The sequence below is a fragment of the Sceloporus occidentalis genome, unplaced genomic scaffold (assembly GCF_023333645.1).
Source record: "Sceloporus occidentalis isolate IW3139 unplaced genomic scaffold, rSceOcc1.0.p SCAF_16, whole genome shotgun sequence".
Taxonomy (NCBI): domain Eukaryota; kingdom Metazoa; phylum Chordata; class Lepidosauria; order Squamata; family Phrynosomatidae; genus Sceloporus; species Sceloporus occidentalis.
Genome location: NW_028316996.1, coordinates 7375779 through 7395416, shown reverse-complemented (window position 1 = coordinate 7395416; position 19638 = coordinate 7375779). Strand labels below are relative to the sequence as shown.

The following is a 19638-nucleotide window of genomic DNA, read 5'->3' as shown; positions in this document are numbered from 1 at the left end:
GTAGACTCCAATCCTTTTGGGGGTGTTCCATCACCAAAGGTTCCCCTAAAGGGTCTGCATGATGCTACCCGCATCCCCTGGGTGAGAATCGTAGAGACCAATTACCATTTACAAGTCAGTTTCATCTCAGACCTTAGATCTTTCATTGTTTCCCACTTTCCTCAGGACCAGGCGAGGCATGCCTTTTTGCTCTCTGCCATTGATTGGTACGGAGAGTTCCGAGCTTTTGTTCCTGTCCCTCTTCAGGGGCAAGGGCTGGGATAATATGATCTTCCTGGTGCCAAAACCCTCAAGGGCTCCTAAATATTGGAAGCTGTTTGGAGTGCTGGGATTCCTTTTCTTTGTTCAAGGGGATTTTGTTTGATTATTGACCTGAGCTTCTTAACAGTCACCTCAGGTATGTTTGGTGACTATAAGATCCGCTCTGGACACTTCATCCGCAACATCATGGTCTCCATCGAGCTAAAAGATGTGCAGGTCAAATTTTTTTTTTCTTTCGACTCGAAGTAACAACCTTTGGTAGTAGATGCTTTTGCTCAGACCTGTCATTTGCAGCTCGCCTATGTCTTCCCACATTTTTCCTCTGATCTCCAAGAATATCAAGACAGAGAGTGCAGTGAGGATTCTGATACTGTCTGAAAAGGATCTGGTATGCAGAGTTGACCTCCTCTGGAGCTTTCCATTCAGAAAGACATTCTTCAGCAGGGGCATTTTCTCCATCCAAACCCCAAGATATTCCAGCTGATGACCTGGATGTTGAACTGAAGCTTTTAAGAGCTAGAGGATTTTCTGTTCCTGTTGCTGAGACTCTTCTTCTGAGTTGGAAGAAGGTTACTTTTCTTAGATACATTATGATTCAGAAGAAGTTTCGTTCGTGGTGCGGCTCAAGTGGTGTTTCTGCATCCTCTTGTCATCCAAGGTTAATTTTGGACTTTCCGCAGGAACGGTTGGGCCTTGGCTTACAACCCTCCACTATTAAGTCCAGATTTTGACCATCAGTGCCTTGCTGGGATATGAACATTAATGTAAAGTACATAGACTGTATATTCCATTGGTTTCTCTACATTTGCTGTGCCTGAAATATGTTTTTGGTGACTATTACTCTGCTAGACATATGGGCAAACTTCAAACTCTACCTATAAAGGAACCGTTTCTTTTCCCAGATACAGTGTTGCTGTCTCTGCCTCTGGAGTTTACAGCCAAAATGCACCCAGCCTTCCACAAGAACCAGGGGATTATTTTGCTCCCCAAGCAAGGAGGAGGTCTTACACTCACTGGACCTTAAGAGATGCCTCTCTATCTACTTAGAACAAACTCTGCCTTTCATAAAGTCTTTGCGTCTATTTGTGGCTTCATTCGGCCCTAACAGAGGCTTGAGTATTGCAAAGAGCTCCATTGCCAAGTGTCAGTCTCCACCATCTGGTGCTATAACTACCTCCTGGGTGGAATGGTGCTTCATCTATTCTGACCAGATCTGTAGAACTGCCACTAGACGAAGTCTCCATACCTTTTCCCAGCATTATAGACTTAATTGCATAGCTAAGGAAAACCCCCATTCGGTCAGAAGGTTTTAGAAGTGTTTTTTATTTCTTCTTCCCTTTTTTCTCACCCTTCCTGGAGCTTTGTAATGTCCATCCATGGTGACACATTTGTGTCCTCTCTTTCTTTGAATAAAGTTTTTGCATTGTATTTTGGTTTCTGTGTGGTCTTTGTTATTCACTGGGGCTCTCTAGGAGGGGAAGGGCTTTTGAGTCCTCAGATACAGAGGAGGGGTCCTATCTGTGGTGTCACCAGGGATTGGCAGGGAAAAGAAGCTCTCAGTAAGTAGAACCAACTGTTTCTAATAATCCTGGATTAATTAACTTGGATTAGTTAACACAATGTGCCATTTACAACATTAACAACTTCTGCACTGTATTTTTGATCCATTTGACATTATTTTAATCAGGGCTGGCCCAAGGCAAAATGCCGCCTGGGGCGAATTTTAAAATGCCGCCCCCCCCCTTATCTACCCTTCCTCTCCCTCCGTCCCTGCCGCCCCCCCCCCCTTGTACTTACCTTTCAGCAGTCCTGCGGCGAGTCTCCCTGTTCGGTCTCGGTGCCGGCTTCCGGCACTCAGCATTACAAGCCGGCACCGAGACCGAACAGGAAGACTCGCCGCAGAGGAGAGAGAGAGGGGCGCCGAGTGGGTACTGACAGCTTGGTAAGCGAAAACCACTCACCCCTTTCTCCCTCTTTTGCTTTAAAAAAAAAAAAAATAAAAGGGCAAAGTGCCGCCCCTTCAAAGGTGCCGCCTGGAGCGGTTGCCCCACTCGGCTCCATTGTCGGGCCGGCCCTGATTTTAATGGACAAAATGTGCTTTTCATTCAAAAACAAGGACATTTCTAAATAACCCCAAACTTTCGAACAGTAGTATGTGTGTGTACTTGACTATATACTGCTATACTGTTATATACTGCCATATATTTATTTCCATGAAACAAATACTCATTTGTATGGAATACAGGATTTGTGGTATACTATAAATATTGTTCTAGCTCAAAACTTTAGAACGGTACATGGTCATTACCTCACTCCAGAACAGGAAATATTTTTCCATGATTGTACGAGCCTGTTGTTGGGGAGATTTTAATGAAATATGATGAATCACTGTAATGGCTAAGTAGTACAAGCAGATGTGACTGGATTCAGTCGCGGATCTACCGGGGTCGCAGGGGTCGCGACTGCGACCGGGCCCCGGCGGCAGGGGGGCCCAAGCCAAGGGGCCGCCCGAAATCTTTTTAAAGTTTTTTTTTAAATAAGGCAGGGGCGTCCAACATGCGGCCCGCGGGCCAAATGCGGCCCGTGAGACCTCGAGGTGCGGCCCGCGTAAGATCGGCAGCCAGGGCAACCGATCTTACACAAGCCGCACCTCAAGCCCTGCTACTTACTTGTGGGAGGGTCTTCTGGACAGCACAGAGGAAGCGGAGTTCACGTGACATCCTACTTCCTCTGTGCTTTAGCAGAGAAGGCAGAGGGAGGCCGCGCCCCCTGCTGAAGTCTGTGAGCGGCATCGAAGGGAGATGCAGTGCAGGTAAGGGGGTGGGGAGGGTGTTTGAATGAGTGTGTGTGATTGAGGGAATGAATCTGTGAATTAATGATTATATGAATAAATGAGTGTGTGTGTGTGTGTGTGTGATAGCATGGATGTGTAAGTGCTGGAACCTAGGCATGATGGGACTGTGATTGCTGTTAGCAATCACACTCCTATCATGCCAAGTCAGCCAGTACATGCTAAAACCTGGCCAGCTGCCCCCCTTGTGTAGTGATGCTGCCAGCAGTATGGGGTCTGCACTTACAGCCACCCTGTACCAGCATGTACTGGCTGACTTGGCATGATAGGAGTGTGATTGCTAACAGCAATCACAGTCCCATAATGCCTAGGTTCCAGCATTTACTGGATGGATGTGTAAGTGCTGGAACCTAGGCATGATGGGACTGTGATTGCTGTTAGCAATCACACTCCTATCATGCCAAGTCAGCCAGTACATGCTGAAACCTGGCTAGCTGCCCCCCTTGTGTATTGATGCTGCCAGCAGTATGGGGTCTGCACATCACTTACAGCCATCCTGTACCAGCGTGTATTGGCTGACTTGGCATGATAGGAGTGTGATTGCTAACAGCAATCACAGCGAGCACAGTCCCATCATGCCTAGGTACCAGCATTTACTGGTTGCCTGGGTATGATAGGAGTGTGATTGCTGTTAGCAATCACACTCCTATCATGCCAAGTCATATTGCTAATTTTGTCCAATTGTGTGTTACCTACTTTTATTAAACATGTGAGTTTTTATTAGTATTTTTAAAGGTGGGGGTCATTTTCGGTTTTGGCTAAGTGAACCCTGAATGTTTTGGTCCAGAATTTTCATTTTAGTTCATCCCTAGAATAAATCTAGGGAATCCTGAATTTGTAGTCGCAAAACTTTCAAGGCCCAGAAATCAGTGAGAGGAAGAGTAAAGGTTTTGTGTCATTTTACTTTATTTTAATCTGCATATTTTATTAAAGGCCATATTTTTTGTCACAGTGAAAAATGAGTGCGGCCCGCGCACGTATACAATTCTGATGAAGTGGCCCACTGCAGAAAAAACTTGGACACCCCTGGATTATGCCCTTTGTACATGCGCCCCTTTTTCTTTGATTTTTTTACAGATATGATTCAATATGTAAATTGAATTTGTTGAATTAGTTGAAAAATAATTGTTGGGTAAAAATCATGTTTTTTTGGGGGGGGGTGAGGGGGTGGGGGGGGCCCTTAACAGATTCTCGCACCCGGGCCCTGAGGCGTCTAGTTACGCCCCTGCATGGATTGATAGTTAATGGATTTCTTTGAGTGCAGAAAAGAAGTTTGTTATAAGAGCTAGAAAATGTGGAAAACGATCACTAATGAGTAATTGTTCATAATTGCATTTTACACACCATTATTATAACACTTACTACATGTGAGGCTAGGAGATTATCCAGGTAAAAAAGCCACCAGCAAAGAAGGCCCCATGCTCACACTGGTACAATAGATTGATCGCCTAAATCAATTAAAAAATGTTTTTGCATTAAGTAAAGCTTTCATTTCTATACAAGTCAATATGTATCATACTATCAGTTGGATTCAGTGAAGCACTAGGCTGCAATATACAAACAGTTTAGTAAATGCGTATTCCAGCCAATCACATCTCTCAACTATGTCTCTGAAAACTACATAAACTTTCCACTTTCCACTTTGCCCAAGATTGAGACTTAAGTAAAAGAATGGAGGATTGAGTAAGAGGGGAATTTAGCTTTTTGCAGCAGAAACTCACTTGGATTGGACCTTCATAATGCAGAGTGAAGTCAGAGAGTTGAAATGGCAACAGTCCTGCCCCCATTTTAAATCCTTACAGACGTGCAGGCATTATGAGAGTTCAAATGCCATGACAGGCAGGCTGATGTAAGCTTATTATAAGCTATCCTTTCACTTAAAGGCATGGGACTTCTTATTATTTTGTAAGGTTTTTTAGGTATAAGATCCAAAAAAACAGGTGTTGGTTAGCGGGTTATTGGTAAGTATAAGTACTATTTGCTGAAATACTAGTACTATAGAGGCTTAATGTAGTGGTAGAGGGCCAATGTCCCACAATAGATGTGCATCCACAACAATTGGTAATGTTTTAGGATGATAATTTAAGCCCTTCAATCCCCTATAGACGTACCGGGACGTCCAAAAAATGCCCACTAAGAAAACCCCTATGGACGCCCCGGTACGTCCAGCCCTTCGTGCAGCGTCAGTTTCAAACGTGCGATCGGGCATTCCCTTCCGGGTTGCGTCACTGCTGACGTAACCCGGAAGGTCATTGGAGGACAGGATATCCCCTGCGGGGATATCCTGCCCTCCGATGAGGCACAGAGACGCTGCGGTCTGTGAGGACCTGCATAGAGATCACAGTGTCATCGGTGCAGGGGGATCGCGGGGAGGGGAGTGAGAAACCATCTCTCTCACTCCCCCTCCCGTCCTGTAACAGAAAAGCTGGGAAAAAAAACGGTTAGTCATTTAAAAATAATATTAAATAAATCATTAAAATAATAATATAAATAATACTAAAAAAAATTATAATGTGAGCTGTGATGTCACTGTGACATCACTGGCATGTTCAGGAGGTCCCTAGGAGGACCTCTAACCATTACTGTGTAAAAAAAAATATATAAAAAATACAAAAAAATGAAAAAAAATTAAAATAAAAAAAATCACAAAAAATATATAAAAAAAGATAATAAAAAAATTCTTAAAAAAACCTTACATCCCATTGCCCTAGCATAACATCTACCCAGTATAACACTCCTGCCCCTGTTCACAACCCCAAAACCCGTTAAGCCATAGGCATAAAAAGTATACAAAATTGTACACCTAATAGTATGCTCCCTGGTGCTGGGAAAGTCTGGAAAATCTATATAAATTAGGTATTTCTGAAATCAGGACACCTGAATTGATAAACTTGGAGGGGATTTTCCATCACTTTACCTAATTTTGTGAGGATTCAGAGGAAAAATGTAAAAAAAAATTAGTTTATTTTTCTAATCTTCGCTAGTTTTTACTAAATTTCTCATTCTAAATTTTCAGCTTATCCTCCAACTATGGTATCAAACGAAAGCTCTATCTCTCCTTGAAAAAAACAATATATAGTTTACATGGGTACACTATTCACAGGAAAAGAGAATAATCGCTAAACCGACATACCGCAAAAATGGCAAAATTGCTCTGGTCTTTGAGGTACCAAAAACCCCTGGGATTGAAGGGGTTAAAGATAGTAGATGTGTAGTTTTGCTTGATTAAAATGTGGCATGCAAGGATATCATGTAATATGTTGCAGGAAATGTCTTGTGGGTTGACAGTTTGTGTAGAAGGATTTACCTGTTCAAGTAATGTGTGGGGTGTGTTTCTTAATGTAGGTATTTGTGGCTTGCACAATATATCTTTGTTCTGAAAGGGTTGTGTCATAGTTTTATTTGTGTGAATGCAGTGTGTGTGTGTGTGTATGTGTGATAATGTTTCACGTTGTATGCATGATTCTAATGTCCAAGTTAGAGATAGCTGGTGATGGTCTGAAAAGTTCAGATGACAATATATCATTTTAGAGTAGCTATCAAATTACTTTTAGAAAAGGCAAATTATTTATTTGGGCAATTTCTTTTAGCTGTTATAGTCTCATTTTAACCACATAGGCATATTTTGAAAAGCAAACCATCCAGCTTTCAGGCATGCATTTAAAAAATAAATAAATAACTGAGCCCAATAAATAGAGCGTGTTATTTAAAATCCATATTGACCTAAATTATCTGATACGTTTTTGTTAAAAGAAGAAATTAAAATATATTTTCAGTGATGTGTTATCCTGGCATTTTCAAATTTTTCAGCTGATTTTGGACTTTCCAAAATTGTGGATGATCAAGTGACAATGAAGACTGTATGTGGAACCCCGGGGTACTGTGGTAAGAGTCAAAGATGTTAATGCTGTCAAAATACTATAAATATTTTATTTCTTGTTTAAAGTATGGTTATTTTCTTTTATGTCAAACTATAGGTTAATAATTCATTCCAGAATAGAAAATGCTAAGTCTACCAACAATATTATCAAATAAAATAATTTATGAAGCCTTCATTAAGCTATCAGCTATTGTACTGATGTTTCTTTAAAAATGCATTTATATGTTTTTGAAAGTGTGACTTTGTATCAATACATATAGTGGAATGACAATAAGAGTAATTGGTTTATCACACAAATGCAGTTAGTTGAATTCAAGTTTGCGGTTTGCATAAAACTATAATAAATAATTAATAGTCAAAAAGTGATTCAGAAAGGGCAGACTAGATGGGCCAATAGATGGGGACCACTGTTGCAAAGTAATTTCATATTTTACCATAATTTACTAAGTCTTGTCACTTTAGTAATATCCTTGTACATGGGCGTAGGAACCCCTAAAAATCTGGGGGGGACAGCATTTTCCCCCATCAGATCCCCACTTTCTCACACTATCTACCCCCTCTCCCCCCTCTCACACTTTCTTACTATCTACCCCCCTCCCTACCCTCCCTTCTCACACTATCTACCCTCTCCCTACCCCCCCTTCTCACTAGCTACCCTCTCCCTACCCTCCCTTCTCACTAGCTACCCTCTCCCTACCACCCCCTTCACACTAGCTACCCTCTCCCTACCCCCCCTTCTCACTAGCTACCCTCTCCCTACCCCCCCCTTCTCACTGTTTTCTGCAGTGGGCCACTTCATCAGAATTGTATACGTGCGCGGGCCGCACTCATTTTTCACTGTGAGAAAATATGGCCTTTAATAAAATATGCAGATTAAAATAAAGTAAATGACACAAAACGTTTACTTTTCCTCTCACTGATTTCTGGGCCTAGAAAGTTTTGTGACTACAAATTCAGGACTCAGGATAATTTAAAATGAAATAGTTCTATTTATTCTAGGGATGCACTAAAATTTAAATTCTGGACCAAAACATTCACGGTTCACTTAGCCAAAACCGAAAATGACCCCCCACCTTTAAAAATAATAATAAAAACTCACATTTTTAATAAAAGTAGGTAACACACCACAATTGGACAAAAAAAAATTAGCAATATGACTTGGCATGATAGGAGTGTGATTGCTGACAGCAATCACACTCCTATCATACCCAGGCAGCCAGTACATGCTGGTACAGGGTGGCTGTAAGTGATGTGCAGACCCCATACTGCTGGCAGCATCAATACACAAGGGGGGCAGCTAGCTATGTTTCAGCATGTACTGGCTGACTTGGCATGATAGGAGCAATCACAGTCCCATCATGCCTAGGTTCCAGCACTTACACATCCAACCAGTAAATGCTGTAACCTAGGCATGATGGGACTGTGATTGCTGTTAGCAATCACACTCCTATCATGCCAAGTCAGCCAGTACATGCTGGTACAGGGTGGCTGTAAGTGATGTGCAGACCCCATACTGCTGGCAGCATCAATACACAAGGGGGGCAGCTAGCTAGGTTTCAGCATGTACTGGCTGACTTGGCATGATAGGAGTGTGATTGCTAACATCAATCACAGTCCCATCATGCCTAGGTTCCAGCACTTACACATCCATGCTGTAACACACACACTCATTCATTCATATACTCATTCATTCACAGATTCATTCCCTCAATCACGCATACTCATTCAAACACCCTCCCCACCCCCTTACCTGCACTGCAGCTCCTCGATGCCGCTCACAGGCTTCAGCAGAGGGCGCGGCCTCCCTCTGCGTTCTCTGGTACTGCACAGAGGAAGCAGGATGTGATGTAATGTCACGTGAACTCTGCTGGGTTCCGGTTCCTCTGTGCAGTACAGAAGACCCTGCCACAGGTAAGTAGCAGGGCTTGAGGTGCGGACCACGTAAGATCGGTTGCCCTGGCTGCCGATCTTACGCGGGCCGCACCTCGAGGTCTCACGGGCTGCATTTGCGGCGTTTCTATTGGGGGAGTTCCTACGGCCCTGGGGGGGATTTCTTAATTATCTGTCCCCCCCGCATGAGTTACTGGGGGGATCTGTCCCCCCCGTCCCCCCCGGTTCCTACGCCCATGTCCTTGTACTTATACTATTTGAATGAATTATGCTCATAATAGAAACATTACCACGGCTTTACATAAGTTACATAATTTGTAGTGGGAGTGAATAAGATTCCCTTGAGGAAGGCAAAGGTCTCACCTGCGCCTCTCCCCTCACCAAGTCCTGTGCCCAATATGTTGGGGGTTTAAAATAAATTTGAAAAAAACAAAACCCTAAAGCACCAAGCCCAGTCCCCCCCCTCATTCTGTCTCTGTTCTATGCCTCTTTCATTCTGATTGTGATTGCGAGCCATCATTTCTTTAAATTTTACTATTTTGTTTACCTGACCCTAATAGGCTAAGTTTTTTCTACACAGGGTTAGGTTAAGGCAGGTGTTAAAAATAAATAAATACAATGTACGCATTTTTAATATATTCATAAAAATGAATGCATACATTAATAAATCCCTACTTGCTCCAGCATATATATATATATATATATATATATATATATATATCTTATTGTATAATTTTGTTTGGTTTCACTAAATGAAAGTCAGTTCAAGACATAGCAAAAACACAAAAATAGCTCTGGTCATGTAGCGTAAAAAAAAGCCCTGGTCCCTAAGGGGTTAAAGCTATTGCGTCCTCGTTTTCAGCCCAAAGAAAGGGGCCATAGATAAAAAAAAATGAGTTAATTAAACATTAAAAATGAGTTGTAAAACATTACAGCTGGTTGCATATTCAAATACCCCTGGGTACTATTGACTCAAGTTATTAGTGGATGCATTTACCATTTTTTATTTCTCTTTTCTCATATCTGATTTTCTAGTAGAGTGGGTCATTTTCCAGACTGTTTTTTATTTTAAAGGGACACAAAATATGTGTTTTCTATTAGTATTATTTATTTGTCTGAGTGATAATATCCCTTGGTACAGCTTATTATATACTGTCCAGTTTGCAGAAATACAGATTTGTTTTGCAGAAACAGTGTAGCCGCATCCTGTTTTTCGTTATTTAATCCGGTCAAGCAAAATGCTTATATAATTGTGTTAAGCCCCTGGTAATTTAATATATGTTTAGCTTTTTTTAAACAAAACAGATCATGCAATACTGTAGATAGAAGCACATTTTATGATGATTGGGATAGTTACGGCAATGTGCTTAGTGTGGGTTTGAGTCCTATTAGGACACTATACCACTGACACAGCTCTAAAAATGTGGCCTAATTTAATACTGCTATTATGTTTATTTTGTAACCATATGTTAACCAGTTTACTGCTGATTTAGGTTGATGTATTAAACTAGTAGAGAGGTATTTGTTCATGTAGCCTTTATTTATGCAGTCACAAGTACAAATACCGGTTTATCTAGGGTATTAGACACTTAGGCACACTGTTGGTCCATGTTACCCAATTAGGTTACTTTTGCCTTTTGCCAGTTCATTAACTAGGATGAAACAAAGAAGTTAGGAAGATGCCCTGCTCATGGTACATTTGTTACACATCATTTTCAGCATCCTATTCTGACTTAAGTTGATTCAAGATGTGTAGGTTTAGTGTATAGACCTCACTTGCAGATTTATCCACTATTTCTCTGCTACCTTTATATGTTGGTATTCTTTACTATGCTGACAAATGTTTCGACCAATGGAATGAAAAAAAAATTTCAGGAACTAATTTTGTTGTCCGACACCCATATTTACTCTTACTCACTCTCACACACACTCTCATTTTTGTTCACTCTCATGCTCCCTGAATGTCTCCCTACCTTCTCTGCTGACCACTTTCGCTTCTGTGTCCCACATTTTATGGCTCTTCATCTTCTTTTCATTTCTTCCATCTTCTCTTTTCTCTCTCCTTTCTCCTTCTCACTCAGGGCCGGCCCTACAATGGAGCCGACTGGGGCAATTGCCCCAGGCGGCACTTCAGAAGGGGCGGCACTTTGCCGCCCCAAGCGGTTTTTTTTTGTTTTTTTTGAAGCGGAGGAGAGAGAGAGAGGGGCACCGAGTGGTTTTCGCTTACCCGCTCGGCGCCCCTCTCTCTCTCCTCTGCGGCGAGTTTCCCTGTTCGGTCTCGGTGCCGGCTTGTAATGCAGAGCGCCGGAAGTGACGTGAATTTCCGGCGCTCAGCATTACAAGCCGGCACCGTAGCAGCACAGGGAGACTCGCCGCAGGACTGTTTAAGGGTAAGTACCGGGGGGGTGGGTAGATAATGCCGCCCCCCCCGGCGTCGGCGGGGGGCGGCATTTTAAACTTCGCCCCAGGCAGCGTTAAGTCTTCAGCCGGCCCTGTTCTCACTTCTTTCTTTGTCCGTATCTCCAAGGACATAACCTCTAATGGCAGAGCTTCCAGTGAAGACCCCACAGGATCCTCTAATCAGGGGACTGGACATGACCAGAAACTCCGCCACTTTGTCTGAAGTTCACACAAGGTTTTCGTAGAGCAAAATGGCGGAGCATCCCATGACCTCCTCTCCCTGATTCTCCAATAGGGGTAGAGGACGTCACCAGAAGCTCCACCATTTTGTCAGAAGTTCGCCAGGAGGTTATGTCCATGGAGATACAGGCAAAGAAATGAGAAGAAAGAAGTGAGAAGAGAAAACGAGAAGAGACATGAAAGTAGAGCTGCAGAAGCGGTCGGCAATGAAGGTAGGGAGACATTCAGAGAGAGTATGAGTGAAAGAAGCCCTTGAACTTTGGACAAAAATAAATCTTTTTTTTTTTGCTTTGTTTTCATCTGTTTCATGGGGGTCTGGCCTCGTTTTGGGGATAGGTACTAATTGACAAAATCAGCAATTTTTTTTTAAAGAGCTAACAAGAATATCCCTTTACCCTTTTGGTAAACTAGACAAACATCTGTGTTCTGCTTGAAGAGCAGTGGTTTTGCTACTCTGCCATGAACCTCATGTGTGTTCAGTATCTTTCTGATGGTGGAGTCATGAACACTGACCTTAGCTGAAGTGAGAGAGATGCTTGATATTGTTTCTTAATGGATCATTGTACATCTTGGCAAAACTGCTCCTCTTGGGAAGATTTACTACTGTCCAAAACTTCCACATTTGGTCATCATGGCTCTGACAGTCTTTTGGTATAGCACTTAAAAAGGGTATCTAATCCTCTCCATACTAAAATACATCAATAATGTTTTTCTGGGGTTGTTGAGTAATGTCTTTGAAGAAGGGCATAATGTAACTTTGGAATTTTGTGCAGTGACAGCCTAATTGACCTCAATCTCATGTCAAGAGCAAATGTTAGATTTACCTAGCACACCAGACAAGCAACGAACTTCAATGTCATTTTTTTTGCCTGGCTCTTTATATTAATACTATCTACACACTGATCTTACCAAAATCAATGGATCAGTGGAAAATATGCAATACCAAAAATTAGACACGGGGCAAATACTTTCACACACATTTTTAATTTCTTCCTATCATCTTCTCATTTCTGTAGAACATCAGTTTTACACATCCCTACGATTTCAAAAAGTGTGAAGCCTCATCATAATTAATATTAACAGGCAAAAGCTGGGCTTGCATTGCGTATTGATTTATGAATACCCAGCTCTGGCGTAATAAGTCACATTTTAATATACGAGTTACGGCTCAATTATTAAACAAATTCTGGATACAGACATGTTTCCAAATAATACACTTTAGCAAATATGTGACTATAGGTATCATACTGTATATAATATAACAATAAATGTGCTTTTCATCAAAAGAGCACAAACAGTATAACAGTGATACTAAGACTGTCTAGGAAGAGACTAAATGAAAAATTATAATATGTGAAAATACTAAGGTATCTACACAATGTTATAAACAATAATAATGAAATGAAAAAATGTTCTGCTGCAGTTTTCTGGCTTAATATAATCACATGGTGTTCACATATTTATTTCTTTTTTTATATTAAAGCTCCTGAAATTTTGAGGGGATGTGCCTATGGGCCTGAAGTGGACATGTGGTCTGTTGGTATAATTACCTATATATTGTAAGTACACTATAGTACGTGTTTTTTAAATGCACCGATGTGTCATTTTCTTTGTGATAGTATGGATGTTTAGCTAAAACATGCTGTCTTAAATATTCCTCATACAGTGCATTTTACACAATAAAATGGATCAAGTATACATATATTAAAATATTAGGTTCAGATCTGGTATGTCACAAAGGTGTTATGAAGAAAACGTAAAATTACAGGTTAAAAGAACCTGAAAATATTAATTTTATTCCATATATATTCAGATTATGTAACTATAAACCATCATGTGCAACATTAAAAAATACCTAAAAGTGAGGTCATCCTGCTAACATGTTGCAGACATTAAATTGCATATAGTGGCTGGAGTGTCCCCTTTAAGGTTATATGAGGCAGTATACAACCTGCATTCACATGGTATAGATCAATAATTTGCAGGCTTTTAGTGAACTTTTCATAAATACATTAGTTTAAAATGTATATCGTGAATTTCAAAGTGTAAAAGATCAATGGCGTTGAAGACTAATATAACAGGCAATTTTATTCCATAAGAACTTTACTGCGAAACAATTGAATTTGTGAATTTATTACATACAATCCTATCAGATGTAATTAATTTTGGTTTCTATATATGCATTGTATTTATCAATCCAGAATTGTTTCTCGTGGTGAATAAAGTTGTTTTCCCACTTAAGCATGCAGGCTAAACTACATTGACTAAAGCAATGGTGTTTTACATTCATATGAGGATTTCTGTTCTTCAAGAGTTTATGCATCCAGAAACTGTCCCCTTAAACACATTACAGTATATAAGGGAGACAGTTGCAAGGCACAAATGATCTGTATAACTACATTTAGCTGCCTTTATATATCATTAATACACAGATGCTATTGAAGGTTTCCATTTTTTATCCCTGTTCTCACACCTGCAACAAATTATAAATTTGTTATTTCTTCTTCACATCTATAAAACGCCACTATTGCCTCATTCATCATTATTTATGATAATCAAAACACTGGAATATACATGCTTACTTCGAAACCTAACAGTAGGTTAACCGTAGCTTTATGTTTTCTCAAAACAGGGTTATAATACAGAAGATTTAGAATCACTCAGTATTATGCCTTTAAATATTAAAGTGAAACATTTTGTTGTGAGACATGGTTTTCTAAAAATAAAATGTAGCAGGTCATCTAGGCAAATTCATCACTTGTTCACTTCTTCACCCAGTGGGCAAGCACAAGATAAAGGCCCAATAATATAGGGTCCTAAAAAATAAATTGGCTCACATTGGCAAGAAGAATAATGTTCAACGAGCACAGGTTGTCCCGAAAAGGAACTGGGTGGTCATCCTGGTGTGGCCATTGCTGTAAATCAGTAATAGTGATGGTGTTATATTAATTTTTTGTACGATCATGTGGGAGTAATCATGGAAAAGAGACATTACGTTTAGTTTTTTTTAAAGTGTCTTATTTACTTAAAAATAAAAGTTTGGGAGGGTTGAATGTGGTTAAATTGAAGAAATGCTTTGCTTCAATAATACGAAACAGTGAGCATAGTGATGAGGAGATCACACACAGAAGATTTATGCTGTGAAGAAGTACTTTAAAGCAATAGCTTAGTTGAATAAATGTGTAGCATTGCACTGAAAGTTAGATCCCAGATCTTAAACCGGATTAAAAAGGACAAAGTATCCATTGTATTTGTACTCAAAGACCTGCACATAAACCTGATTACCTTGCCCTGGACAGTCTGAAGGTTGTGAGTTTGACTGATATACTTAAGTGAGGAGTTCTTGCATTTAACTGAATGAAGGACATAGATTAATCAAAACTGTCCTTGACAGGCAGACTTGCAGGGTTTGCAATAATTGTTTAGTTATTCTTTGTAAGGGCAGTTTCAAAAGAAGCCTATTTTCTAAGTATTTTGAGAGACGGTATAATCCTCTATTTAAATCCCCACAAAACATTTTTGCCCATTCATCAACATAGAATGTAAATGGGCCCAGTAAAGCAAAAAAAGTTTTGTATAAATTCATCAAATTAAATAATAAGGTACTAAAAAAATGTGTTATTACACATTTAACCTATATGACTATTAACATCTATACTTTACTACCATCAAATAATATATTTGCTTGTTGGTAAAATAACCTCTTTGTATTTTCTTCATACAGCTTGAAAATTATTTACCATAGTCAAACATATGTAGTAGAGATTGACTGAATAGGGTACTGGGTTGATTAGATACAAATGGCTAAATAATTAAAATACCATGTTTTTATAGAGGTGCTTTGTTTTTTTCAGGTGCTATCTTGGGCATATAATAATAATTTAGAACATTATTTTTTATCAATCACCAGTATTTCCGTATCCACACAGGCTTTGTGGCTTTGAACCTTTCTATGATGAAAGAGGGGACCAGTACATGTTTAAGAGAATTCTTAACTGTGATTATGACTTTGTCTCCCCCTGGTGGGATGATGTGTCATTGAATGCCAAGGACTTGGTAAGTAAATGAATGATGCTTCTGATTTCTAATCTTCTAATTTATGTCTGCTTCGTTTAGCTCTATTATTGATATAAAGTAAGTTATACATTTTTAATTATTCTCCACTCTTTAGCCAAGAAGTGTAATTTTTCAATTTTACCAAGTAGAAGTGTCACTTTTTTTTGGTACAAGGGCAATCTCATTACTGACCCTGGCAGCACACGCTGTTACTGGCTGATTGAAAGCTACTTCCTTTCCTGAGTTCTACCCTCATTTTAACAGTATTACAAAATAGCCTAGGTCTTTGGAAATAGAGAATAATAATAACAATATGTCATCCATTCTCTTATTGAGTATTATTTTTTTGCTACTACATGATTATCACAATTATTTTGGAAAATATTAAATACTCACAAAAACCTACTAATGTAAAGCTTAATTATATCTTGTTAATAGTTCCAGTTCAATAAAACATTTATAATATGAAACTGGCACACATTTAAAATTAGACCCCACTAATAAAAATTGAAATTGTAAATTCCCCTTTATGGTTCTCTTGATAATATACCTGGGAACTTTGTAAATTAGCTGACTATGAGACTCTTAAAACATTAACCCTTTAATAGCCTATTGGGAAGCTTACACTTACTTGTACTACAAACTGCATTCAAGCAGGGATATCATCCATAACATACTGGTAGCAAAATGGGAGTCTTATGTATGATGACCGCAGAATAGAATAGGAAGGAGTTGGTTCCAGACTGTGTGACCTTGAGAAACTGCCCTTTCATCCTGAGACTCTGAAATTGGGACTCAGGTCATGCTTGTAAACCACTGTATGCCTTTCCAGTTCATAGAGGGTTTTAAGCATGCAAGACCAAAAATCATGTGTTGTGTTATCATTTAATAAGGTTTCCCTTATAACATTCCATGTACTGTATTTTTTCAACAATAGGTCAAAAAACTAATAGTGTTTGATCCAAAGAAGCGTCTCACCACCCAGCAGGCATTACAACACCCCTGGGTGACAGGTAAAGCTGCTAACTTTGCTCATATGGACACTGCTCAGAAGAAGTTACAAGAATTCAACGCAAGGCGCAAGCTCAAAGTAGGTCGACAACAAAAAACCATTATTCTATAAACCATATTTTATCTTTATACCTAACCACCCTGGGTAGAGTTTCCTGTTCCATATTGCCAAAGGATGTCTACATTTTATAATTGTGATTTGGGGGCAGGGGTATGTGGTTTTGGCAGAGATGTAGCTTTAGCTGGTACATAATATCATGTATAGGGTATTCCTGATAACCTGTCCAATAAGAGAACCAGGTAGTTCACTCAGTACAAAATACAGAATAATAAAATAGAAAAAAAGAAATAATAATAAAGATGCCATGTGTACAAATAAAAGTATTAAATGGATTTACATATTAAAGGATCAGCTATCATTTAGTTGTGTCAGTGATATATACTAACATATCTGCACAGGGCCCCATATGTCCCAAATATTCCAACTAAGTAGCAGTTAAGTGGCACAGCAACCCTTATAGAATGCACATGGAATGAATTTAACTGTATTTACTATATCATAAACAGCTGTGAGCAGCAATTGTATTGATAATTGCGATATAGTTGTATACACTACAGATTCTTAGCTCCCACAAATAGGAACAAGACTGAAGTACCTGGCTAGACGATAAAGAGAAATAGTAGTAAAGGTTATCTACTATGATGGATTCTTTCTTTTGCTTTATACCATTGTAATTCACATTAGTACATGTTAGACAGGTCCACTTTTTTCTAGATGTAATACACAACTGTCATTCTGCTTAGATTGGTTTTTTTTGCTGCAAATTACAATTATGTTGCAAGGATGTACCAAGATCAGGATGAAAAGTAAGTTTATATAATTTATAAGGTACTTAATACAGTGTTCCTTCTCTCCGCAGGCAGCTGTAAAAGCTGTAGTAGCTTCAACCCGCCTAGGGAGCGCTGGGAGCCACAGCAGTCATGACAGCAATAAGACAAGTCGGAATCCATCCCCAGTACAAGAAGGTGGCCAGGAGGAAGGTCCTTCTCAGAAATCTAAGCAAGTTGAAGATGGCGAGTCTTGAAAAACGCAACATAACATTTTGGTCCTAGTCTCTGTCATTTCATGCACCAGCAACATCAACTCAGCAAGAAAAGATATCATAGCATGGCCTACTGGCATTTTTTTCTGTTTTCTATATATATTTTTTTTTTTTGATGAGGTGCAATGAAATAAGCAAGTTGGTGATGCTTTGTTCAGTGCATGTGACTACGTATATCAAAATGGCCAACTTCAGACATGGACGACGCAATGTCAACACAGTACCAACACGTGAACTATGACATGATCAAATACGATTTCAATTATAACCTTGATATGCATAGAATCTACAAAATAGATGAAGTATGACGTATGTAGTCTGTTTTTTCTTTTAGCAATTTTATAAAGCTATTGAACTTTATAGGGGTTATGCCTACTAGTTTCAGTTACAATATAATTTTATCATCATGTCAAGAGGAGTGACAGTAATGGTCATATAACATAACATATTAAATTTTGTTTTTATCCACTACATATAACAACTGTTTACATGAAAATAGGATATGCATTTATGCAAAAAAATAAACAAACAACATTCCACTGATATAGTTTTCCAGGGGCTTCAAAAATACGATTTCAAACATAGCTTGCATTAACCGCCCACATGCCAAAAGGGGGTTGCAACGCACTGCATGGCCATCTTCCACTGGCACTCCGGGGGTTAAGAATGCCTTATTATAACACTTTATATACAGTATTTTATTAACCAAAAAGCACTTTCATAGACTTTTTCAGTCATTACATTGTCTAGAATTGCAAATATGTAACATGTATACTTATTTAAGCAAAATAATACAATATAGCTTGCGTACTGTAGTTAGGTGTGTTTTGTGTTTCTAACCTTAAGTTACCAGCTGACCTTTTATCCAAATTAAAGTTTATAAGTCTTTAACAACTACAAAAAATATTCCTAGTATTGTCTGCAAAATACAATTGAAGAATATTTCCATTTCTAAAATAGCATTTTTTATTTTAGCCATCATTTCAGGATCTTGTCTGTGGCCTCTTTCTGTCTTCTGACAGCTACAGTAATGTGTTTGGGTGTGTTCTATGCAAAATCCACATCCACAGCTACCCCACAGACCACACTCTGAGGTTCGTCTTACCAGGAGGAATCCGGAATGCAGGAATGGAACACACTTGCTCAGAACAGAACACGCACAAGGGGCGTGGTGAGGGTAACAGGGCGCTTGGCAGTGTAGCTGTAAGCACGGGTAGTCAGAACAAAGCCGTTTAGTAGACCAGGGTTTGGGATGCCGGAGATACACAGGAGCCGTTGAGATAGCCGGGGTCAGGAAGCCAGAGGTACACGAAGTCGGTATGGATAGCCAGGGTCAGGATGCCAGAAGTACACGGAGTCGTTGGGAGAGCCGGGGTCAGGATGCCAGAGATACACAGAGTCGTAGAATAGCCAAAGTCAGGATGCCAGAAGTACACGAGAACCGTTAAGCAGACCAGGGTCGGATACCGGATAAACGAGACAAAGCAACTTGGAATACTGGAGGGGCTCACGAGATACAGGAAGCATCAGTATAACTGAGCACTGAGGACATGGAGAGAGAGGTTTAACTAGCCCGGGGGGGCGTTCCCCGACTGCGGATTGCGGAATCCAGTCGGTGGTCAGCCTTATAAATATTCATGAAGCGGCCGCGCGCGCGAGCGGCTGCTTCATGTGCCAACGAGCAGTGCCGGCGTTTCTGCCGGGAGGGAGAAGAGGAAGACCGGGAGCTGTTTAAGGTAGGTGCCTTACACCTACCATGAGCAAAGGGTGCTCCTCCTCCTCCACTGCTGGGCTTCTTGTATACAGAGCCGGCCTTAGGCGTTGTGGCGCCCTGTGCGGACTACTCCTCTGGCGCCCCCCCTTCAAACTACCCGCCCTCTCTGCCCCTTCAAACTACCCCCCCATGCCCCTTCAAACTACCGCCCCTCAAACTACCCCCCCTGCCC

At 40.1% G+C, this 19638-nt stretch overlaps 1 protein-coding gene across 1 annotated transcript in view; it reads left to right on the top strand.

Annotated features, from left to right (window-relative positions):
* The window catches only part of LOC149302983 (calcium/calmodulin-dependent protein kinase type IV-like), an 86909-nt gene extending 69235 nt beyond the window's left edge, over window positions 1-17674 (top strand). Inside the window, exons 7-11 of the mRNA XM_089481874.1 lie at window positions 6923-6997; window positions 13006-13081; window positions 15452-15578; window positions 16516-16668; window positions 17510-17674. Of these exons, the coding sequence (XP_089338000.1) occupies window positions 6923-6997; window positions 13006-13081; window positions 15452-15578; window positions 16516-16668; window positions 17510-17674 (596 nt within the window). The remainder of the gene's footprint in view (window positions 1-6922; window positions 6998-13005; window positions 13082-15451; window positions 15579-16515; window positions 16669-17509) is intronic.
* Window positions 17675-19638: the final 1964 nt, after the last annotated feature.